General features: G+C 38.9%; 1 protein-coding gene across 3 annotated transcripts in view; it reads left to right on the top strand.

Moving 5' to 3' along the window:
* The window catches only part of CTNNA3 (catenin alpha 3), a 544,923-nt gene that overhangs the window by 469,670 nt on the left and 52,338 nt on the right, over window positions 1-22,915 (top strand). For all 3 annotated transcript variants that reach the window (XM_075717289.1, XM_075717292.1, XM_075717291.1), the window contains 2 exons: window positions 2,505-2,597; window positions 12,434-12,615. In XM_075717289.1, coding sequence (XP_075573404.1) covers window positions 2,505-2,597; window positions 12,434-12,615 — 275 coding nt within the window. The remainder of the gene's footprint in view (window positions 1-2,504; window positions 2,598-12,433; window positions 12,616-22,915) is intronic.

The raw sequence follows: 22,915 nt of genomic DNA, 5'->3' as shown, positions 1-22,915 counted from the left end.
AATCTGATTTTCCGTCCCTACTGCAGGTCTTCAAACAACTTTTGCATGCTACCAGCTTTTGGCTACTGTGGAATTACTACGTCTAATTCCAGGACTAAAGCTGAGAGACTTCATCGCACTGTTAGTCTTTGCCTGAAAATAAAGTGTTCCTTTTCCCCGCTTTACCAGTATAGCATTATGCTCATCTTTGCCCCAAAAATTGCTTGTCTGTTTTCTTGAGGAAGTCAAGTTGTATTTTTCACCAGCAGCATTTTATTTCTGTCAGCTTGTGCACCAGTTTTGAGTTCTTTATTTCTTACAATGTTATCTCATAGAAATTACAGTTATTTTGTTCAGTGAGTGAAATTTACTTGTGTGCTCTTGAAGTAGTGCAGTGCTATTTAAACCTTGTTTCAAGGCTGACGTTGAAGTCTAGTGCCTTATATACCACCCTCTGGCCACAGAGGCATTTTCCCAAATGATACGAGTGTATGCAGGTGGATTTATTCAGTTTAATATAGTGCCATTACCATGCTGTCGACCCAGAAATAAAACAACAGAACCCTACAGTGTCCCTCTCAACAGATCGTTTATATATAACTTGACACTAAAAATAAGAAGGTGAGAACATACAGCAATTCTGGATTTAACAACTTAATCTTTGATGTGATTGAAAGTTGGGTAAAAGTAATGACCAGGTTTTTTTCTGCCTGTCTTTTTGTAGGGTTATCTGATAGTCCTCTTGTCATGTTTCTCTTGGCACGTCAGGCTTTTGGGATACTAGGGACGTCAGGGTTTCCCTCTAATTGGAACTCTAGATGTCAAGCTGGCAGTAGATCATTCAGTAGTAGATCTGTTGCCAGTTATGTATTGAGTCTGGTTCTATATATATTTTTTCCTTTAAAATGGGAATCTACTCGATTAAAAAAAATCTGAGTGCCCTATTGCATTTGCAGGACCAATATTATCTTTTAAACAGTTCATAATCCTGAAATTTTCGTGTGCTTCATTGTGCGGTGTTTTGTTAATATGAGTGAACTTGCTTTTAATGTTTTATTTAGTGTCCTTTATACAGCCATGTTCATTATGATTTTTTTACTAAGTTAGTTACGATAAAATTCAGAACTCCTGTATGAAGGCTATTTTTTTTTAATAATATGTTCGTAAGTCGGAAAGAGGAAATAAATGTGAAGACCTGGATTTTGTTGAAAATTGTTCTTGCCATAAGTTAAACAGTGTTTTTTGATGGAGTTGCTTATGTATGGTTGGAGAAATTAGTACCCAAAACCTATGTTACCAAAACGGATTCTTTTAGCTGTGGGTACATTACAGTACATCCAGTATACACAGTAAAAGTCACAGACTGGTCCAGGTCACTCATGTTTTGGAGTTTATGAAAAAAAAAAAGCTAAAAAAGAAAAAAAACAAACAAAACAGTGGAGAGGAAGAGAGAATAGAATTCAGGGAGCATAGTAGGAGAGGAGGCTAAAAAGAGAATTTACATTTTTACCAAAATATGTGGTAACTGTTTGAAGGGTAGTAGTTTAAGGGTTATGAAAGTCTTATGTGCTGAATGAAATGTAAATGTATTTACCTAATGCTGATGGGATTAACTTCCCTTTGTGGAGAAGATGGCTTGATAACATTAATTGATATCTGTAAGAACTACTTCTTCCTATCCACCTACAGGCAAAAACCAGACAGCCCTAAGAAAACATCACAACAGTAGAAAAGGATAGCAAATTATCATAATGCAGATGTGTGTTTTCAGGTAATAAACTGGTGTTGCTTAAATGGCAGTTGAGGTGACCAGAGGAAACAGACAGTGGCATATGAAATAATGCCATGTATACAAATAGCAAATTAGGGCCACTGAATTTTTCCTTCAGTGCTGGAATTTGTGCTGCTTGGTAGAGTTGAGGAGTGACACATTCAAAACTGGGGAAGAGGTGTTCTTTCCGTCCAGAGCGCATAGCTGACTTGGAGCGCTCCCTGATGTCAGTGTAGCAACAAAAATTAGCAGGATTCTTGAAGCCTCTTACTCCCTCTGACAAAATATTAGACCCTTTTGAGGGCATACTAGGTCTGCTGTGTCTGATGTGAAGATGGGAGAGTGGGCATCTGAGTATTTCTGGACAGTGAAGAGAATTAGTAGAAAAACTTGTAAAAAAGTAGAAAAACTTTTGGTTCTAAAAACATAGGCATCCATTCTGGACATATAAAAGTTTCTTGTGAGACACCCTTGCTAGCAGCAATAACACAATATTTAAATACAAAATAACTTCCCTGAGTATCAACTTGAAAAGTCAGTGCTTTAAGTAAAGCATGGTTATTCTGATCTGGTTCAAAGCTGTCTGACACAATTTGATTTTAGTTAGCATTTAGTAACCAGTGCACTGCTAGAACAGGACTGGGTTTTGTTTGTCAGACATTATCTTGGACCAAATTATAACACGTTTGACGTTAATACCAAAGTTACTAACCATATAGGAGAATAACCCATTTCTACATTTTTTTCTCCCCAGACACCTGAGGAGCTAGAAGATGTATCTGACCTTGAAGAAGACCATGATGCACGTAGTCGTACAAGTATTCAGACTGAAGGGAAAACTGACAGGGTATGCATTACACCAGTTTACTTAAAAAGCAATTTGATGAGGGGAAAAATGCTACTGTATTACTGTTTTTAAGAAGCCACTTAAAGTCATGCAGTGAATCATTAAAATCTTGTTCAACTCTTAATAGATTTCTGAAAATGTGCAGAGGACATAAAGTAATGTGTATGATCTGAGAGAGAAAAAGACAGTGTAATTAAGTTGGAAATACTTGGTGAAGAAGTAGAATCATAGAATATCTCAAGTTGGAAGGGACCCATAAGTATCATCAAGTCCAACTCCCTGCTCCCCGCAGGACTACCTAAAACTAAACCGTATGACTAAGAGGGTCTTCTAACAGAGGTGTGGTTTTCATACTACAATTAGCTAGTTCACTTAGGGGACACTAATTAGTGGATCTAGCTGACTAGTAAAAGAGGCATAAAAGGAGAGTTTTGACACTCAAGGATATATGTTTGTTGTTTTAGAGATCTCGTAGTCTTCTGCTCCTCATTATAGATACCCTGGTGCCTATTACCTTTAGTACATTCCTTCAACAATCAGTCGTCAGAATCTTAGCCGCTGCAGAGCGTGAGTTACAGGCTTTTCCTACTGTGTTGATGTGTGAACCTGTTCTGTAGTGTATTGCTTAACTAGTGAATTCACAAGGAAGTATGAAAAACTTAATTCATTATTTGACAAGTTCAGTATTTCTGGAAGTTCTGAATCTGGTTTTCCTGCTGTATCATCATTTAACCTGAGGACTTCACTACATTACTGGTTATTGTTTATTGTTTACAGTCAAACGTTTTTAAGAGCCTGATAACATTAGATAGCAAAAGGTTTCTTAGTATAAAATTGATGTATTTAGCAAACATTAATCTTCTTTATGTTTCCATTTTAAATAATGTTTCAGTAAAACTGTGCAATATTCACGACTTTCTGAAGTGGAAAGGTCCATGGGGCCAGAAATGTCTATTTCATTAGTTGTTTGCTCAATACCTAGAGCAATAACAGATCTCTCACACTTGATTGATTCTAGTATTATTCCCATAATGGAAATTACAAATGATAGAGCTAGTTGGGAAAAAACAAAACTTTTCAGTATAAAAAGAACTATGTGAAGAAAATGGCATTTTAATTCACATTGGTTTTTCAGCAAGCACTTTTTTTTTATTCCCCAAACACAAATATTTTCTTTATTAAGGCCCTAAATAGTAATGAAAAACTATTAACCAGAATGAATGGTGTTCACTTGTGTTGCATATGTGCATATCAATTACATGTTAATTAACTGTCAGTTGATTCTTAAAACATGTGAGAAATGTAACAACTATGTGAAAGATCACCTCATACAGTCTTATTACTCAATAAACATAATTGGCAATTAAAATACGCTAGGTGCCCTTTTCTGTTAAAATTACTTTGTAAATGCTAGCACATTTTCCCTACATTACAGGCTAAAATTTCTCTTGTAGTCAAGAAAGGTGTCGTGGTTTAACCCAAGTCGGCAACTAAGCACCGCACAGCTGCTCACTCCCCACTCTGAGGACTGTTGTAGGTAAGGAGCGGGTTACCGAGCATCAGAGGCATAGGTTACTGCTGTGGAGAGATGCCTTGGGATGCTGTCGTGGTTTGGCCCCGGCCAGCAGCTCAGCACCACGCAGCCGCTCGCTCACTCCCCCTGCCCCGATGGGATGGGGGAGAGAATCGGAGGAGTGAGAGTGAGAAACACTCCGGGTTGAGATAAGAACAGTTTAATAATTGAAATAAAGTCAAATAGTAATGATAATAATAACAATATAATAATGATAATAACAATATACAAAGCAAGTGATGCCCAATGCAATTGCTCACCACCTGCCGACCGATACCCAGCCAGTTCCCGAGCAGCGATCGCTGCTCCCCGGCCAACCCCCCCAGTTCCTATACTGCCCATGATGCCATATGGTATGGAATAGCCCTTGGGGCAGTTGGGATCAACTCTTCTGGCTGTGCCCCCTCCCAGTTTCTTGTGCCCCTGGCAGAGCATGGGAAGCTGAGAAGTCCTTGACCCACATAAGCAGTACTGAGCAACAACTAAACCATCAGTGTGTTCTCAACATTCTTCTCCTGCTAAATCCAAACCACAGCACTATGCCTGCTACTAGGAAGAAAATTAACTCTATCCCAGCCGAAACCAGGACAGATGCGCTTTTCCTTGGACTACACACACAAAATATATAATCTGCGCTGTCAGTGAATGAGGTGGAAGGGACAGTTATTTAGAGATAAACTTTGGTTAATACATAAAAATACCTAATACATGAAACAGTATTTTAACAGTATAGGATGTACATTTCTATTTTTCCTTCCATTTCTCCCCAAAATAATACAACTACTGCCAATGTTCCTTTTTGGTGGATCTAGATAGCAGTCATTACTTAAAGCCTGATTCTATATCTTTACTTGGGAACAGTTTTCCTAGTTTTCAGATTATGGTATCAGGGCCATAAATGGCACATTCCCCCCTAATTTAATAGAAAATTATAGCTTTGACTAAATTAGATACATACCCTCTTAACCTAAATCAAATGTTGACAGAAACCTTCACATACTTTTTTTTTTTTTTTTAAAAACAAATGATTGAACAATCCGTTTGCTGCTGCAGCAAACGTGGATTTAAGGCCTCTTTGTTTGGACTGATATTTGATACTGATACTTGAAGATTTATACCTAGAACCTATTTAGCAATATGAAGAATCTGTATAGGGAAGACAGATTTTAAGGTTTAGACAGGGGTAGTCTTTTCTTTTGTCCTCTGCAGCAGATTTCCTGGGCTATTGTGAGGCTTTTGTGTGCAGCGGTAACGCTAAGAATGGCTGTGTTCCAGAAGTGGTATGGCGAGATTCAAAGTAGCTTTTTTTCCTCCTCGAGTTCTTTCTCTTGGGCATTTCCACTACAGTAATTCAATTTTATTTATACATACCTGTCTTGATACTAGTTCTGCATAACAGCACTCTTGATTCCTCTTGCTTTGTCAAGAGTGTCGTATTTTTTCCTATGTCACATCTCTCACTGCTCCAACAGGGAATTAGTGCCTATGAAAGGACCTTTTCCTTTCTCTATTTATCACAACATAAAAACCATAGCAGAGTGTGTAAAACCGGATGTGATGTGCATATGCCACTTGTAACAAAGGCCACATCTTAACTAGCAAACCTCATTAGGAAAAATTCATTTATTATTAATTATAACTTCTTCAGAATCTCTCTCTCGCTATATAGAGAGTATAGGTTAGTGGTGAGATGACAGGATGACATCTGACCTCGTGTTTACGTTCCTGACTCTGCAAGTATATAGGTAATCTTGGAAATGTTACTTTGTTGATCTTTCCCTCAGATAATTCCGTATCTTTAAGATGAATACGATAGTGCTTATGGGACCGTCCCACACCATGGGATGCAGGTTAACTTGGGCAACGTGCTGTGAGAACTCTCAGTGATTAAACTGGATAGCAATACTGATTATTATTTCTAGGGCGGTTTATCTCCCTGAAGAAGATCCTTAGGACCAAATCCTTAGCTACTATAAAAACAGGTACTGCTTGTGGATCCAAGGACTAGCACCGTTTTTCTCAGCTGAAAGTTAGATCTTCATCTGGTTGTTGTGTCTAATTTGTGTAGTTAGTCTGCAAGCCTATCAAACAGTAATTTTGCTTGAGGAAATTTATGCCATTATGGTCAGTGTAATTCTACTGAGGTAGTGGCTTATTATCATACAATTTTGCATTGAAAAGAAGGTCAAGTTAAGTATTTGCCCAGTTAATTTTCGGACTTAGAAGACAATGTACGTTCTGATGATAGGAGAAAATTTAAGTGTTTAAAGTTACCAAATTAGTGAAGAGAACAGCTTAGCTTAATTTTGAAGTTATTGCTACGGGTTAGGTGTTCATATTGAAGAAGAGGTGAAATGTTTTAGCTCATACATCATCCATGTACAGATGACAAGAGCAGAAATGCTTTCAGGCAGCCACCCACCCACATTTTTTCTCAGAGTTCTGCGAACTGTTTTGTGAATACATAGACAAAAATGTCTGAGAATAAGATCTTTTATACGTATTTGTTGCGTACTATGTTTGCGCAACAATTCAGCGCTGATGAAGAATTGACTCTATAGTGTATTCTATTGTGAGTGAGAAAATCTAGGCTGAATTACTTTATTGTTTTATTTATATTACATCTTAAATACGGCAGTCAGTAATATATGCCTAAAAATATATTTGACCTTGAAAAGATGGCCATATAAAAGTCTTACCAAACTGTCTAAGAAGAGAGACTAGCTATAAAAGCAAACACCAAGGACACGTATTGATAATTGCATAAAACAATACTTAGAAGGGAAGTTAATTTGCCATCAAATGAATCAGTTATCCTTACTCAATTAGCAAGTACTTTACATCTAAGTTCCTATGTTAATATAAATGCTGGCATACATTGACAGGAAGCATGTGCTAGTTTGTTAATACGAAGCCGAGTTTAAAATATTTTTCAAATGGAATTTTTATCAAAGCCACACAGGAGCTTCAAGTCCTGATGATAAGAATTCAAGCATAATGCAAATAACTACTGTAATTTTGAATAGGTTCTACTAATAATAATTTTGACACTTAATACATGGCAAAAGATTCCCTGTCAGGAGTCATGATCTATAGAAAGTATTTCATTTCCTTGCTGATTCTCAAGTTACCCCAATTTCAGTAAGCGGAAGAGATGAAGTTAATGGAGGACTCGAGGATGTAGCAGTATAATATTATATACTATTACAAAGTAGGACTGGAAAGAACCCCAAGTAGTAAGCTAATCCAGCCATTTGTCCCAAGGTAGAATATATATACTTCCTGACACATACATATGTAAGAGCAATTGCATTGCTGTGTCTATTTAGCTCATTACTGGAATTGATTGTTTATTGGAAAGTTTTTTCTTTATACCTGATATGTTGCAGTTAAGCATGTTTGTTAGTCTTACCTGGAATGGACACAGAGGATCTGAGCTTTCCTTTTTGTGTATATAATTTTTTTTGGTACTTTCAGATCCTTATTCCATGTCCTCTCTGTTTTCTAAACTCCAGGTTAAATAACTCCAATACCCTTTATTTATCCTTTAAGATAGTGCTTTCTGTATGCCTTTTTGATCTGTTTTTCTCTCCTCTGGATGCTCTTCAGCTGGTTAGTGACTTAGAATCTTGTATCCAGACTATTCATATTGTTAAATGCATTATGCCAGCTCTGGTCTCAACAACAAGCACAAGGGTGAGGTTTACACTATTTTCTTCTGTATGCATACTTTAGAATGAGTTTTGAATAAGGTTTGCCCTTTTGCCAAAAGTACAACATTTTGATCAACTACAAATCCTCACCCACAGAACCACTGATAACTGGTTGTGTCTCAGTTCTGTGTGCGTATTGCTGATTTTTCTTAGGTGTAAAATCTTGTATGTGTCTCAGCTGAAATAGATCCTGTTATTTTTTAAGATCAGTTCTCAAGTTTCTCAAGATGAATTGTAAACCAGGACTCTTACATGTCACACCAGGCCTCTTACACTGCAAATGTGTGATGCATACTCTTGGTTCTGTCATCCACACCGTTAGTGACAATAGTGAATAATGCCAGAGTTGGGGAAGGTCCCTGCAGAATTTCGCCCGACAGATCCCTCCGGTTTGGCATGCGTTCTTGATAAGTATTCTGTGAGCAGTTTTCTGACAAGTATCATATCCACCCAGCGGCAGTTACACGGAGATCATATTGCCCTAGGTTATTTATGAGGATGACATGAGAACCAGTGACAAAATCCTAGTGAAGCCCAGATTCATGACATGTTGCTTCTTCATCTATAGGCCTGTTACCAGGGGACAAAGAGACGTTAGATTTAATATGACACAATTGCCTCATCTAAGCCAACCTTTTTAGCGAAGGCTGATGCAAAAATGGCATTAAACAGTTTGTTCTTTTGTTATTCTCTCCTAACAGCTTTACCTCTTTATCCAGTTATATTGTATCTAAAAATATACAGGAAATGACATGGCAGCACGTATGAGATGCCCTCTGAACTTGTTCAAAGAATGCTGGACTTCAGCAGGTGTGCTACAGTTCTTAAAACTGGAAGGAGACAATTGGTGACAGCCGATAGTAAACTTGACAAAAGAAGTTCAGCTTCTCCCAACTGTTAGCATCATACACCCACACAGTTCATCTCTAAGGAACATCCTGTGTATTCATTTTGTCATGAGTTGCTGAATATCCACCATTCTCTCTTTCACCTCTTTATCCAAACTTGAACAATTATTCACTTGGTAGAAAAAGCAGGATGTTTTGTAAAAGGTAGTGTACACATTTTACTCATTGTAAGAGAATCACTCTCAACTCTCTGCCATATTCAAGAAAAGTACTTCTATATTGGGATTCAAAAGACATCTGTCTTAGTAAGTGACCGTCTTACGGCCACAGTCATGATAAAATAGGCTCAGCTGATGTGCACTTATTTTATGATGGTGATCAACAAAGTTTGTTCAAGAAAAAACAATTAAATGTCACAATTGAACTGTTCTAAAACAGTTTGATTGAAATATGTTCCTGTCCTTTGAGTGATTTGGAGAGATCTTGTTCACTTCCAGCAAATGTTGAGCTGACTGCGGCAGGGGAACAAGAACGCAGGTGAGATGGCTTCTGGTCGCTGCTGAGCCTGTGGTGGAATGAAGAGCTTAGCTCTCAACTAAGGCAAAGCAGGGACACGAATCGGGCCTTTTTGAATCTATGCCATTTTCTTATAACTACAGTATGTGAAGAGCATGTTATTTTGTATTCTTGTTTGTGAAAGCTCTGAAAAGTTTTTCATGGGCTCCATTGGGAGAGTGGGGTTTGTTTTCTTTGTAACCTATAAAATTGTAGAAAACCAGAGTTTTTCTCTCTTTCTTCTCTATAGTTACGTGACAGACTGCAGCCTACAAGACAGGAAGCGTTAAATAATTTTCAAAGGGAGGTTCTTCCCTTTGAAAAGGATATCTGGGTCGCTTCTGTCTCAGACAGAAGGCGTTTTCCATAACACGGAACAATTGCTTGAATGTATTGTGCTTCTTGTGGCTTTTCTTTCTTCTTTCCTCCCTGTAAGTGGTAAGATTTCTGGTGGTGTGGATCTGGCCAGTCGTTTGGTTTAGGGGATCAGGAAATCAAAAATGTGTGTCACTCTAAGACTCGGAGAGAATAATCATAAGTTTATATGAAAGTAAATTCCTTAGAGTGTAGCCAGGGACAAAGGTAGGTAAAAGGCCAGTTCTTTGGGTTGGGATCTCACTGGTGAGTAATACACCAGTGAGAGAAGAGTCAAAATCGTCAGCAAGTGGTTACTCCCCGTGTGTCCTCTATTTTTATCATTATGTAGACATTTTCTTGTGACCTTAAAATTTCAGTATGTGTGATAGCGAATTGACTGAAACTTGGAAGGGGCTGAAGTGAAAAGAAACACTGATCTCGCATGGTAATTCATGTTACAAATGGCACAATGCAGATAACCCCAGTGTTGGAGACTCACAGCTACCAGGGATAAATAGCTTTCCAAAGAGTTAATTCCAGGAAATTAAAGGAAAAAGTATATACTGGGGTTTTTGTAATAGAAGAAAGAAAAATAGCAAAAATATGACAACTTCTCTCACCTTGTTTTAACTCTGTTATCTGCTACTGCAATAAAAAAACATTTTGTCTTAGAAGTAATGAAAAAATTTTCTCCTGATGGACAAAAAAACCCCTGCACTCATGTAATAGCAGTCATTCAGTTTAGCTCTTTATTTCCCGTTTACCATTATGTTGTCTATTTTGATGCAAAATCGTATCTGCACTTAAAAGGCTGTATATACAATTGTTTTATGTTGTTGCTGTACATGGTTTTACAGCAGTATGAGAGAAAGGAAAGAAAAAAAATCAAGGTCAGAATTGTAATTTCTTTTGTTCCTTTGTTCCAGTGGATAATGTGTCTCATTCCACCTGAAACTCATTATTGTTGGTGCATAGCAGGATACTGTATGTCACAGTTCCCTCATTAAAATGTCATCTTTCTTGTGGTTTCCAGGTCTAGGCCTGTGTTCTTGAACTCAAAAGAGTATTGAAGCTGGGGGTTAGGAAATACCATAAGCGTGCACCAATCAGCAAATATGCATTAGATTATAAAAAGGGGTGCTTCAGTTCTCTTGATGCTGTAGCCCAACTCTTATTTTTGTCTGTTTCATACCTTTCCCAGCAAGCTTATCCTACAGCCATGAGGAAGATGTGTCTTGGTCTTCTCTCGTCTGTTGTAGTTTGGTGGTGGGTTTTTTTTTTTTTTTTTTTTTTTAACAAAATGGGAAAGTATTCCTTAAAATAGTTGCACTTTCCAATTCTGTGACTGCAATTATAACAGTTACACTTTGGGAGACCTGTAATTTCAAGTAATTCGCATAAATGGGAAAATTAACCTTGTTACAGAGTGAGTCAAGCATAAATAAAACCTCTGAAATGGCATGGCTTGAAAAACATACGCATTACATATTAAATTGCTTACCCGTTATACTAATTACAAGTAATTCAGCCACTGCCTTAACTTTCGGTTTTATGGATGGTGTATGTTTTATAAACAATAATAAGTCACAAAATATTTATTGTTTAATTGCAGCATAATCACAGTGTGCTAATAGTTGCTGCATGTAACTGTGAGTTCCTGATGGCCTGTGGTGCAAGAGGTGGACCACTTCACAGAGAAGGGGATAGATAAAAACCACTGTGGCAGTAGAGCTGTCAAGCCCAATAGGCCAAAAGGTCTTTTCACTTCTGTGGTAGAAGGTGTTACGAAGGGCCAGGACTGCTATATGGCCACATTATCTTAGCCCCTGTCTGCTACCTGGCAGTATATCTCACCCTTGTCTAGAGCAGACAGATCATCTTGCTCGTGCAGAAGAATATTAAGTAAAATATTTCTCTCACTATGCTGCATTTTCAGAAGTTGTTCCACTCTTTATATATTAAATACTTCACTAATGCTTAAATATAGGAAGAATACATGCATTCAGTATAGATTGAATGTTCCGATTCCATAGTCTAAACTTGCACAAAACACACCACTTGTCTAGCTATGCTAAACCTTTACTTGAAGCAGTTGTAGCTGGTGGAATGTTTGCAAACAGTCCAATCTGGAGCTGCAGCCAAGTATAGGGCTTGAGCCCTGTTTGGCTGTGGCTTGATTTGAATAGTGGATGTTTTCCTATTGGCATTCAGGATACTTTTTTGGTAACCTCATTCACATACTGATTTCTGACATGTTCGTCTATTTATTTATCTTCTTCCAAGACAGAAGGTGTGTAATTGAACAATTAAGTCTTTCTCAGTTCTTAAAATGATACTGTAGAACCTTCTCAGGAGAGAGGGCAAGCATACCTGAAAGTTTTAGGACAATTAAACCTTCTCCTTTATTCTTTCCTACCTGAATGAATATTGCATTTTGTAACTTGCATACTTAAAAACACTTAGGCTCCTTCATCCCTCAGAAAAAGGAAAATCTTATCAGTTGTATTTCATAAAGGTTCTTCAGAAGAATTTAGTCTTCTTTCTCTCACTATGTTAATATTAATGGTTTCATGGACACCACTGTCCCCATTACACTGAGGTAATTTATTTGGCCCAGTGATAGCATACAGATTTTTAAATTCAGAAGTGCTCAGGCTGGAAAAGTTGGCTCAGGCCACAGTGTGTTTAAACTATACATCTATGATTTAATAATATCCAGTGATTTTGTTTAAAAAAAAGAAAAACACTCAGACATCGATGTTTTGCAGATAAAATTATTTTACGTTTCAGGCCAAGATGACTCAACTGCCAGAGGCTGAAAAGGAAAAGATAGCTGAGCAAGTGGCTGACTTTAAGAAAGTTAAGAGTAAGCTTGATGCAGAGATTGAAATATGGGACGATACCAGCAATGACATAATTGTTTTGGCCAAGAGGATGTGTGTGATTATGATGGAGATGACTGACTTCACAAGGTAATTATGCAAAAAAAGGGGTTTTGTTATTTATAAATGTTGGAGGCCATTGTCATATTGACATGGCAGGAAATACTGAGTTTTTAATGTCAGGTAACAGTGTCTTTGCAAGACCGAGTGGCTAAGCTGATGTAGTTAGCTTTACCACACTAGCTAGTAGTACTGAAATGTTGGAAGGGAGGTTTGAAGTTAAAACTATGCTTGTACTTAATTTCTTTTTTTTTTTTCCCCCTCATTTTTTTATTCATTTGTTTGGTTGGGGTTTTTGTACATTTTTAGCACTTTATTTCTGCTCTTAGTGAAAGGGAAAAAGTAACAAAATAATCTTGATTTTAAGCTGTAGCTCTGTCTCATCTGTTGTTCTTTCTACTTGTACCATACCATGCTGTCAAGCATAAAAAATGCTGTACAGATCATATGTCTGGTGGCACACTTTCAGACTCATGCGTGTTGTATATCACATTACTTGCTGTTGCTTCCATCAGAACTTTATCGTGCTGCTGTATGTAGTTTTAAAGAATGAAGTGTCCTATAGCAGATAGCTTTCAAAGCTGGTATTTCTCTCTGCTGCCAGTATGTGTTCTACGATACGTGTATACAGGAAACAATCTTAAGTTCAGGAGCTTTTTCTGCCATGCACTGAATAAATGTTCAGTAAATTTCATCAAATTAATTGTACCAAAGGGAGCTACTGGCGTTTGGGTTTTTTTTCACCTAGTTACTAATAAAATAGTTGCTCATAGGCAAGTGAAGCCCTAAAACACAACTACTCTTGCAAGACACTTCAGGTCTCATAAAGTCGGTCCTTTCATGCAAGATATAAAGAAAAAGCTCAGCCTCTTGGACAGATTCTTCAGGTGTGTAAATTAAACAGAGTTGCGTAGAGCTGAACCAGCTAACAAAGCTGGGGTCTGGCTTAGGCCTGTTCTGGGGAAGGCAATTGTTGCATTTTATCATGTTAGTGCTTTCCAAAGTCACCTTCATATGAGAGAGATTTAAAGACCTGCATGTTGAACTCTGCAATCCTTTTATTCTTTTTAAGAGTATATGATTTGTATTGAGACCTTTGGAAAAAAACATACTGTGCCATAAAGTCAGTCTTTACAAAGTCACCTCCCTCACCAAAATTCTGTAAATTATTAGCTTTAGATCAATCAAGATTAACAGGGCCAGTTCATAGTCTTAGTTTTGCATCTGTGGCTCTCTGTTGAACACAGCATAATCTGCAGTTTCGAGTCAAGGAGCAGCTCTTGTCCAGTGTTGCTGATATCCAAAGAGTCCACAGAGAACTCTGAAATTCCTCTGGTAAAATCATAGAATACCAGGTTGGAAGGGACCTCAAGGATCATCTGTTCCAACCTTTCTTGGCAAAAGCATGGTCTAGACAAGATGGCCCAGCACTCTGTCCAGCTGAATCTTGAAAGTGTTCAGTGTTGGGGAATCACCACTTCCCTGGGGAGATCATTCCAATGGCTGATTGCTCTCATTGTGAAAATCTCTTGTGTCCCATCGGAATCTCCCCAGGAGTAACTTGTACCCATTAGCGCTCGTCTTTTCCATGTGACTCCTTGTAAAAAGGGAGTCTCCATCATCTTTGTAGCCACCTTTTAAATACTAGAACATGGTGACAAGGTCTCCTCTAAGCCTTGTTAACTCAAGGTTGAACAAACCCAGTTCTCTCAAGCCTTTCCTCGTATGGCAGGCTTCCCAGTCCTTTGATCATCTTTGCGGCCCTTCTCAGGACCCTCTCCAGCCTGTCCACAATTTTTTTCATAGCGGGGACCAAAACTGAACTCAGTATTCCAGGTGTGGCCTGACAAGCGCCGAGTAGAGTGGGATAATGACTTATTTATCTCTGCTTGTGATGCACTTGTTGATGCAACCCAGCATCCTGTTGGCTTGCTTTGCTGCAGCAGCATACTTTTCACTCATATCGAGCTTGTCGTCCACCAGGACCCCCAGGTTCCTTTCCACAGAGCTGCTTCCCAGCCAAGTAGATCCCAGCCTGTGCTGCACTCCTGGATTATGTTTTCCCAGGTGCAAGACCTTATACTTGTCCTTGTTGAACTTAAGGTTCTTGTTAGCCCACTCTTCTACCCTGTCCAGGGTGGCTGCAGGGTGGCTCTCTCTTCCAAAGTGTCCACTTACCCACTCAGTTTGGTATCGTCAGTGAACTTCATCAGGGTTCACTTGATCCCATCATCCAGATCACTTACAAAGATATTAAATAGCATTGGGCCCAGTATCAATCCCTGGGGGACCCCATTTGTGACAGGTTGCCAGTTTGAAAAGGAGCTGTTTATCACCACCCTCTGGGTGTGGCCTGCCGGCCAGTTCCCCACCCGCCACGCAGACCACTTGGCTGGACTGTAACACGGCAGTTTCTCTGGGAGGAGGTTGTGGGAAACCGTATTGAAAACCTTGGAGAAATCGAGGTAGACAATGTCTGCCGCTCGCCCCACATTAAACGAGCAGGTTACTTTGTCGTACAAAGCGATCAGGCTTGTCAAACATGATTTGCCCTTGGTGAATCCGTGCTGGCTTTCCCAGTCACGTGCTCTATTTGACTTGTGGTAGCCCTCAGGAGGATTCGTTCTGTAGCTTTCCCAGCAGCTGAAGTAAGACTAATGGGCCTATAATTTCCTGGATCCTCCTTTAAGCCCTTCTTGTAGATGGGGTTGACATTAGCCTTCTTCCTGTCTTCTGGGACATCCCCCAATCTCCACGACTTCTCAAAGATTATGGAGAGCAGCCTCACAATGATGTCAGCCAGCTCCCTGAACACCCTCGGGTGGATAACATCAGGGCCCATCTATTTGTAGGGGTAATAGTTCATGTACCAACCTCTTCCTTCACTGACGGCGGGTCTGTGTTTGCATCAACCTGGGGTTTTGTTCCCAAGGCCTGGGGCCCAACAGTGTTGCTAAAGACAGAGGTGAAGAAAGTGTTGAGAAACTGCCTTTTCAACGTTGTTGGTGACTAATTCGCCTCTCCTGTTTGACAGCGGGCCACTATTTTCCTTCTAATAACTTACTTGAAGGTAAAATTAAAATCTGTTGGGAAGAGAGAGCAGAAATCTTAGTCTTTACTTCAGAGTATGGTAAGGAACTACGTTATTGGAAGATGGATTTTGATTATTCTCTTCCAAATTTTAGGAAATGTATTAATCTTCCTTCATAGATGTTTAGGCTATAATTTGAGATACGCAAGTAGGTACAAGTATATACTCCTGTATTATGTGTTTGATGCTTAAGTTGTAATTTCTTGGGGGTAGGACTATCTTACCAAGTCTTTTGTTCAGTTTCTAGGACTGTTAATAACAGAAACCAAGGTCACCCTATAATACTGTATATACAATAATATGTCTTCCAAGATACTTTTGTATCTTATGTAACTTTACCTCACATCTTTAGAAAGCTGGTTTTGAATAAGTCCATCAGTAATATGTTTTCAAGTTTTGTTTCTGCTTCAATGATGCCAGACAAGGTCTTGTAAAATGAAAGTTTGTATTATCTAAACAATAGGGGAACTCTTGTGGATCTTCCCCTTCCTCTTACTGTTGCTGTATCAAAGGTGGCAGTTAAGTGCTGAGGAACACAGCTGACTTTCTCATTTCCATCTCCATGAAAATCTGGGGAAGAGTAATGCAGAGGCCACAAGCACCAGCTCACCTGAGGGTTTGAGCTCTCCAGTCTGTAACTCCAAGTTCTTGGACATGGAAGAAATAAAAGATTCTGACATTTTTTATTTGTTACATCAGAAGCCACTCAAGCAAATAGTAAATTGCTGTATTTGAGTCACCTGTTACCTAAGCTGATTTCTGTTTTTCTTCAAATGTATTACCTTGCATTCATTTTTATTTAATCTCAATGATTGCTTTCCAAAGCTTTAGTTTTTTGAGATCATCTTAGCATCTTAGCGTGTTTGTGTGTGTGTGTGTATTGTCCTGAACATTTATGCAATAGTTATATATTCAACTAAAACCAAGTTAAAGTTGGTATCAGAATAACTCATTATTCAGACAGAAGGTAATGGGAATGATGATGACATAAAGTATCGATGTGTATGCTTCAGATCATTAACAAAAAATACTTCAGGATTACTTCGGTGAAGGCAAGCGATAATCAGTGATTGCTCAGCAGAAGGTAGGACTGGTGTAAAGAGTAACCATCTGAAGTAGCTTCTTACGGCTTAGATTCCTTAGTGATTACAGAGGTAGTGCCTCTGCTTTTTTTTTTTGTCTTGGCAGAAGGGACCTGCAGAACCTCATTTGAAACAATTCTTATCCTACTGAACATTCATGAGCGTGTCCTCTGCAGACAGACACTAGGCCAGGCTACTGTAATTTTATGTAACATGCATTTTTCCAGCTTTCTTTTAAACTTTGGATGTGCTACATGACATAAGCTTACTAGAACTTGATGATGAACCTTGCTGCAGTGAGCCATCCTATAAAACATTGCCACAGAAAACTTGACATACACCTGACAGATGGAAAAGTAATGGAACAAGAGCAGAAATCTATTGTAGGAAGTTTGTAGCAGCTAGCAGCAGCTGCTGATTGGTGGTACGAACATGATAATCAGGCCTGTTTATGCAAAACTGGTTATACTGATTGCTGGAATCTGTTAAAAATTCCGTAAAAATACCATCATATTTGCAGTAGTAAGCTTTGGCCATGACAGGCAGAAGTGGAGGCAATGGATAAGAGGCATTTGCTCTGCTGAAAGTGTGGTCCCCTATTCACGCTTGGACTCCACCAGAGTTCTCGCTTGTTGGTGGATAACATATGAAGTTCCTGAAGGTTGTTGCTGCTAGAAGTGAGAGAGTTTGGTAGAGGTTTCTTTCCTGTATTTTACTTCGCTGAAAATGAACTGGATTGTCGTTTTAGTTTCTTTAGGGGGGGGCTACAGTGAATAAGGCAAAAAGAACCGGGAGCGTGAAATTGTTCCTATATTGCCATGGCTTCAACAGCGAAGGCATTCAGCAAAGCGGAGAAACAGATGAGGTATCAGTGGGTCTGATGATGTTTCCTATCTGTCTTCAGCCTGTAGCTGCAGCCCCGTTTCTGTCTTTGTCATGAAATGCCATCTTGGCTTGGCTCTGCTAGCTTCCCCAGTGGTTGACCAGAAACCTATACTTCTCCCTCTGGCCTTATGCAGAAATGAGCAAAGTCTGGGAGATGGTTCCCTTGTGCCTGTCACTTACCATCCTCCTCTGAATATGCAGGAGAGGTGCTTTGTCACTTCTCTGCTCAAAGGGGCTAGGCGTTTTGAGGGCACCTTACTGGGTCAGGATCTATCCAGAGTGCCTATCTGCATCTCCTTTGAATGCCTGCTGTGCAGAACTGTACAGAATAGGGTTTGTTTGGTTTTCTGATACCTTAGAGATTCACTCAAGATGGCAGGACATTTGGTTTTACTTTGGCTAGAGGGGGTTTAAACTTATTTTTCACCCTCCAGAGTATTAGGCTATAAATTACCAGGAATTGTAGGAGATAGTGTAACACCATCCTGTGGATACTTCCCTGTGCAGAAGAAGAGTTCTGTGAGTGTTTAGGGATTCCAGCTGCTGTTCCAAAAGCTGCATATATATTTGTCTGTTAAAATATTCATTGGATAGTTTGGGGACAGGAAGATGAATATTAGGTTGCTCCTTTCCACAAAGCCATCATTTCCACAGCCCTCAGGCACGGTGTACCCTGTAGCCTAGCAATTCTTAGTGAGAGTGACAACAGACATGGATTTATATTTCTGTGCACTGAAGCCAGACTTGGCCCAAATTTTGCCACCATGGTGAATGTTGATTGGTTATGTTATGGAGAAGGGAAAGCAGGATTTCAGTTCTTGGTTCAGCTTTTGGAAAGGCTTCTGTTTCCTGGGTGAGGATGAGATCTAAGGGTTCCTTGGTCCATAGTTTTTCCTACTGGCTGTCTTAGGTGACTTCATGATCAGTATTTTGTTTTGTGTAGATCCCATTTTGAATTACCTAACTCTCATTTACAGGGTGTCCCGCTGTCTGACAGGGCAGGGTGTGTGGTGATGGCTGAAGATTTGTTTAAGTGCTGTGATGTTCACCTAGTTGCACCTAAGTCCCTTTGTAATCTTAGGTGTCTGACATCTGAAATACCATAGCAGTACAAGGACCATTGCTGAATTGAAAATGCAGTCCAGAACTTAGACCTGCTGGTTTCAAAATGGAAGTAGTTCATTCTGGTTTTGAGCTTCCACTTTTCCAGCAGTGACAGATCTGTCCTGCTGTGTGGGAATATACTATTTTAAAGGAATGTCTTCTGTCTCGGCAATGAATGAGTTTTCTTCCTTTAAACTGAGCTTTTAAGTGAACATAATTCCTGGAAAGAGCAGTCAATTAATTTAACTCACTGCTTAGGCTTCAGTATATGTGACATTGTTTCATTATATTGATGAGTGGTATCTAAACGAAAGAGTAGAACGGAACTGGCATCTGAACAGGCAGACTTTTAGGGGAGTAAGAGGAGGCTTTTGAGACATAGTATCTGTCTGGGAAGCAGATACTGGGCACTGTATTTTAGTTTTAAATCTTGGCCTGTGAACCAATTGGTTCACCCCAAACAAAAGAGAACTTACAAAGATTTGACATTAAAGAAAACACAGTTTCATGGAACAAGGAACTCCAGAGAACTTAGAAACAACTACATTAGGGTACAACCAGCATATATGACGCAGAGTTGTGTTAAGAAAGGCTGGTTACAATTTTTTAAGCAATTAATTCAAAGATCTCCCCTGACTTCTAAAGTTACTATTTTTCAAAGCTGTATTTTGCAGAAACTGAACAAGTAGGTAATCAACAGGCTTGGATACATCATTGATTCAGTGTCCCAAATGCACTCATTTTTCCTCTCAATAAGAAAATACTTTTACTTTCTAACCATTTTCAAATTACATTATTGGTAAGAAATCTCGCTGGTCTTTTGAAATAACTGCTTATTTATATATTTATCTCAAATACAGGCATGAATTGTGTTCTTAAACACATGAAAAAGTGTGGACAAAATTACCCCAAAACCAGCATTGGGATAGGGGGATACATGCGTATGTATTCTCCTTAGGAAGCAATGATGCTATAGAATAATAGAATCATAGAATCGTTTAGGTTGGAAAAGACCTTTAAGATCATCCAGTCCAACCATTAACCTACACTACCAAGTCCACTCTAAACCAATCAAGGGCAGACTACTGCTATGCAGTAGTCTGTTCTCTGCCAGTGTTTTGGAATGTACAACAGGCAGAATTACCTGTAAAAAAAAATATGGAAGGGTGAAAGAATTGGGATTTTGGTAGATATATATGTGTGCTTATATAACCTGATTTTTTTTCTTCCTTGTGTCCTGTCACATTACATTTTCCCAGTGCAAAAGCGTGAATATTCACTGATTGAAAATGTCTAAGTTTAAAAAGAAGTTAGAGTGTAATTTTACACAGAAAATGTATTTAATCGCATGGGTCAGTCACACATCAGTGTTCTGTCCTTTTGCGGTGTCTTCTGTAGAGGTAAATAGTAAGAAATTGCCTCATCTGCTGTAGTAGTTTGAATAATATTCTGGTGAAAATACTCTTAATTTCTTGCTGATTGGCTAAAAATGTACAAGAAAAATCCTGGGGTTGTGGGTTTTTTTTTTCCCTTAAACTTTATGTGTAAATGGAGCAGGATTTTTTTTCCATTGCCGCAGCAGGTTTATAATTAAGAGGGTATTTACCAATAAACAGACAGATCCCCTTTTGCTCATATAAAGGGGTATCTAATTCAGGCAGTGCTTAGGATCAGAACACTGCAACTTTTAATTCATATTGAGAAAGTCGCAAGAAAGAGTCAATGGTTTAAGCAGAAAGGGAAGCCTGTCATGAACTTCCTGAGAATAGTTCTAGTGGACAGCCTTACTGTTTGAGTCTTGCTCACCAAGGGAAATTTCTTCATCATAACAGAGAACCGCAGGATGTCTTTACTGCAAGTTTTTTACAGCACTTTACTAATAGGAAAGATACTACCAGCTCCTCAGATGAGATTCAGACACACAAGGCAGAGCTTGCCGCCATGTATGATGTGGTTTTAAAGATATGCCAGGGGGAGACCAGCTCTGGTAGCTGACTTCTGCTAGGCTGTTTCATGGCATGTCCTAATGGCATACAGTCTGTGGGTTCAAGATTTACAGTGCCTGGTTGAAGTCTTTATGACAATCCTTTTAGGTTTTCTGTGGTATAAACAGTAAATGAGAATCACTGGGCTTTTACTGGGCTTTTGCCCCTACCTGTTTTGTAGGTTTGTTGAGATTCCAAATGGGGCCATGTGAACTTTTTTTTAAAAAAAAAAAAGTGCAGCTCTTCACAAACTGTTCAGAAAATGTCGCTCATTTGCTCTTGATACTTGACATTTGTTTTTAAAATGGCATCAATATCAGAGTTAATATAAGATTAAAAATAGCAAAACAAATTAAGATGACTTGGAAAAATAAACGCCTGAATACAATTCTGCTTATACCTCTAGTACTTCCAAGGACTGCAGCTTAGCCTAAAATTTTCTCTCTGTAGTACTCTTGGGTAAGATGTAGTGCCCAGTCTAGCAACTCTCCTCACCTGGTAACAGCAACAGTCTTCAGCCTTAATTTGTCTGCTCTCCCTGGTCTTCTAGTCTTTGCTTGGGAAAGCAAGAGGGAGATCTAAAAAGAAGACAGAAAGTCAAGATGGCAGTTCTGTAGTTACTGGGATTTGAAGAGACCATGGGGCAATAAGATGATGATGGAAGAGAGGAGAAGAGGGATTCTATTTCTGTTCCTATTCAAGTTCATCCGTGAAGCTCCTCACCATAACTCACTATTTGATTTACCTCTCCTGGTGTCCCTTTCCACTTCAGAGTTAGCCATGATCCTGCTAGTTTCCCTTCAGTGGCCGGATGCTTCTCAAATACTGTGGAGCTTTTCCATTGCACCCTACAATCCACTGACTGACTTGCCTTTCTCTGGCCCCTCCTAGCCCTCATATTTCTATCAGTTCCATCCAGCTCTTCTCAGACATCTGGAAATCACTCACATGTCCCAGCTCTCCTACTCAGTCTTCTCCCTGGTCACCAACCCAGTCTTGTCACTGCCACAAAAGTTAATGGTGCCTTTATTACTAAAAACCCTGAACTGACTAAGTGCCATTACATCTACAGGCCAACTTCAGATACATAAAGTTTCCTCTTGCCTTTTCCTCATTGCTCGTATCAGAGAATTCTTAGGTCAGCATTATTTCATTAAGCAGTCTGGGATGCTTTTGAGAGTGCATAGCTTTTCATTGTTTGCATCTTACAATGCAAAAAGAACATGTATCATAAGATGCATACAAGAACAAACAACTTTAAAATTAAATCACCCAAGGATTGAAGGTTGTAAAAGTTTTGTTAACAGTGGTGTTGTCCAGCTGAGTCATCAGAAAGGCCAGAGTTATTCTGGACAAAATTACTTTGGGCAAAGTAGGTGAACTCTTCTTAGGGTTCTGTCATAAGAGCAACTTTTACTAGAGTTAATTATATAAAGATGTTCTTTAAGATAAATTTATTTCTAAAGCAAGTACAATTTCCTTGTGTGTGCATATTTGCACGTGTTTTATCATACATGCTTTAATAAACAGAACCACCAGGACTTACTTGTTACAGCACAGTAGATTAAGCAGATAAATTTTACTGTTAAAATGAGCAGCAGAATTGCATTGGCTAGAGTAGTATAAACGTTACTTAAGATTTTGCAGTGCTTGCAGGAGTACTGACTGTCCTGCCAGAACTACGTGTAGTAGCCTCAGGCAGTTGTTACCCTCAAGTAGAAACATGGTCTCAAATTTGTGATGAATTGTTGAGACATGTCAAGTTAAATCATGTCATATAACAATCAGCTGATAGTTCTCATTCTTCCTGAATGTCACAGAGCTTCTAAAATGTATACAAACTCAGCTTTCGCAAACAAGTGAGGATTTTGAAGACAGAAATCCTCTATCTGTCCTCCTGCCCATCTCAAAAGATTTTGGCTGAGTCCAAATTTCATGCCTGATACTACCGTGTCTTTATTAATGATATATACACAGAATAGGATAGTTCATATGATACTCATGTGGATGCTGTTTTACCACTTTTATAGTAAAAATAGTTTAGCTGATTCATAAAGACATATACCAGCAAATATTTAATCAGAAATGGCAATCAGTACTCCAGTGGCCTCAATGTAATTCTAAAAGCTAAGTGCTAAATATTCATACTCTGAGAGTAAAATTTCTAATTAAAAAAAGAGACA

The sequence above is a fragment of the Pelecanus crispus genome, chromosome 10 (genome assembly GCF_030463565.1).
Source record: "Pelecanus crispus isolate bPelCri1 chromosome 10, bPelCri1.pri, whole genome shotgun sequence".
In the NCBI taxonomy this organism is placed as follows: Eukaryota; Metazoa; Chordata; class Aves; order Pelecaniformes; family Pelecanidae; genus Pelecanus; species Pelecanus crispus.
This window is presented reverse-complemented; position numbering and strand designations above follow the sequence as displayed.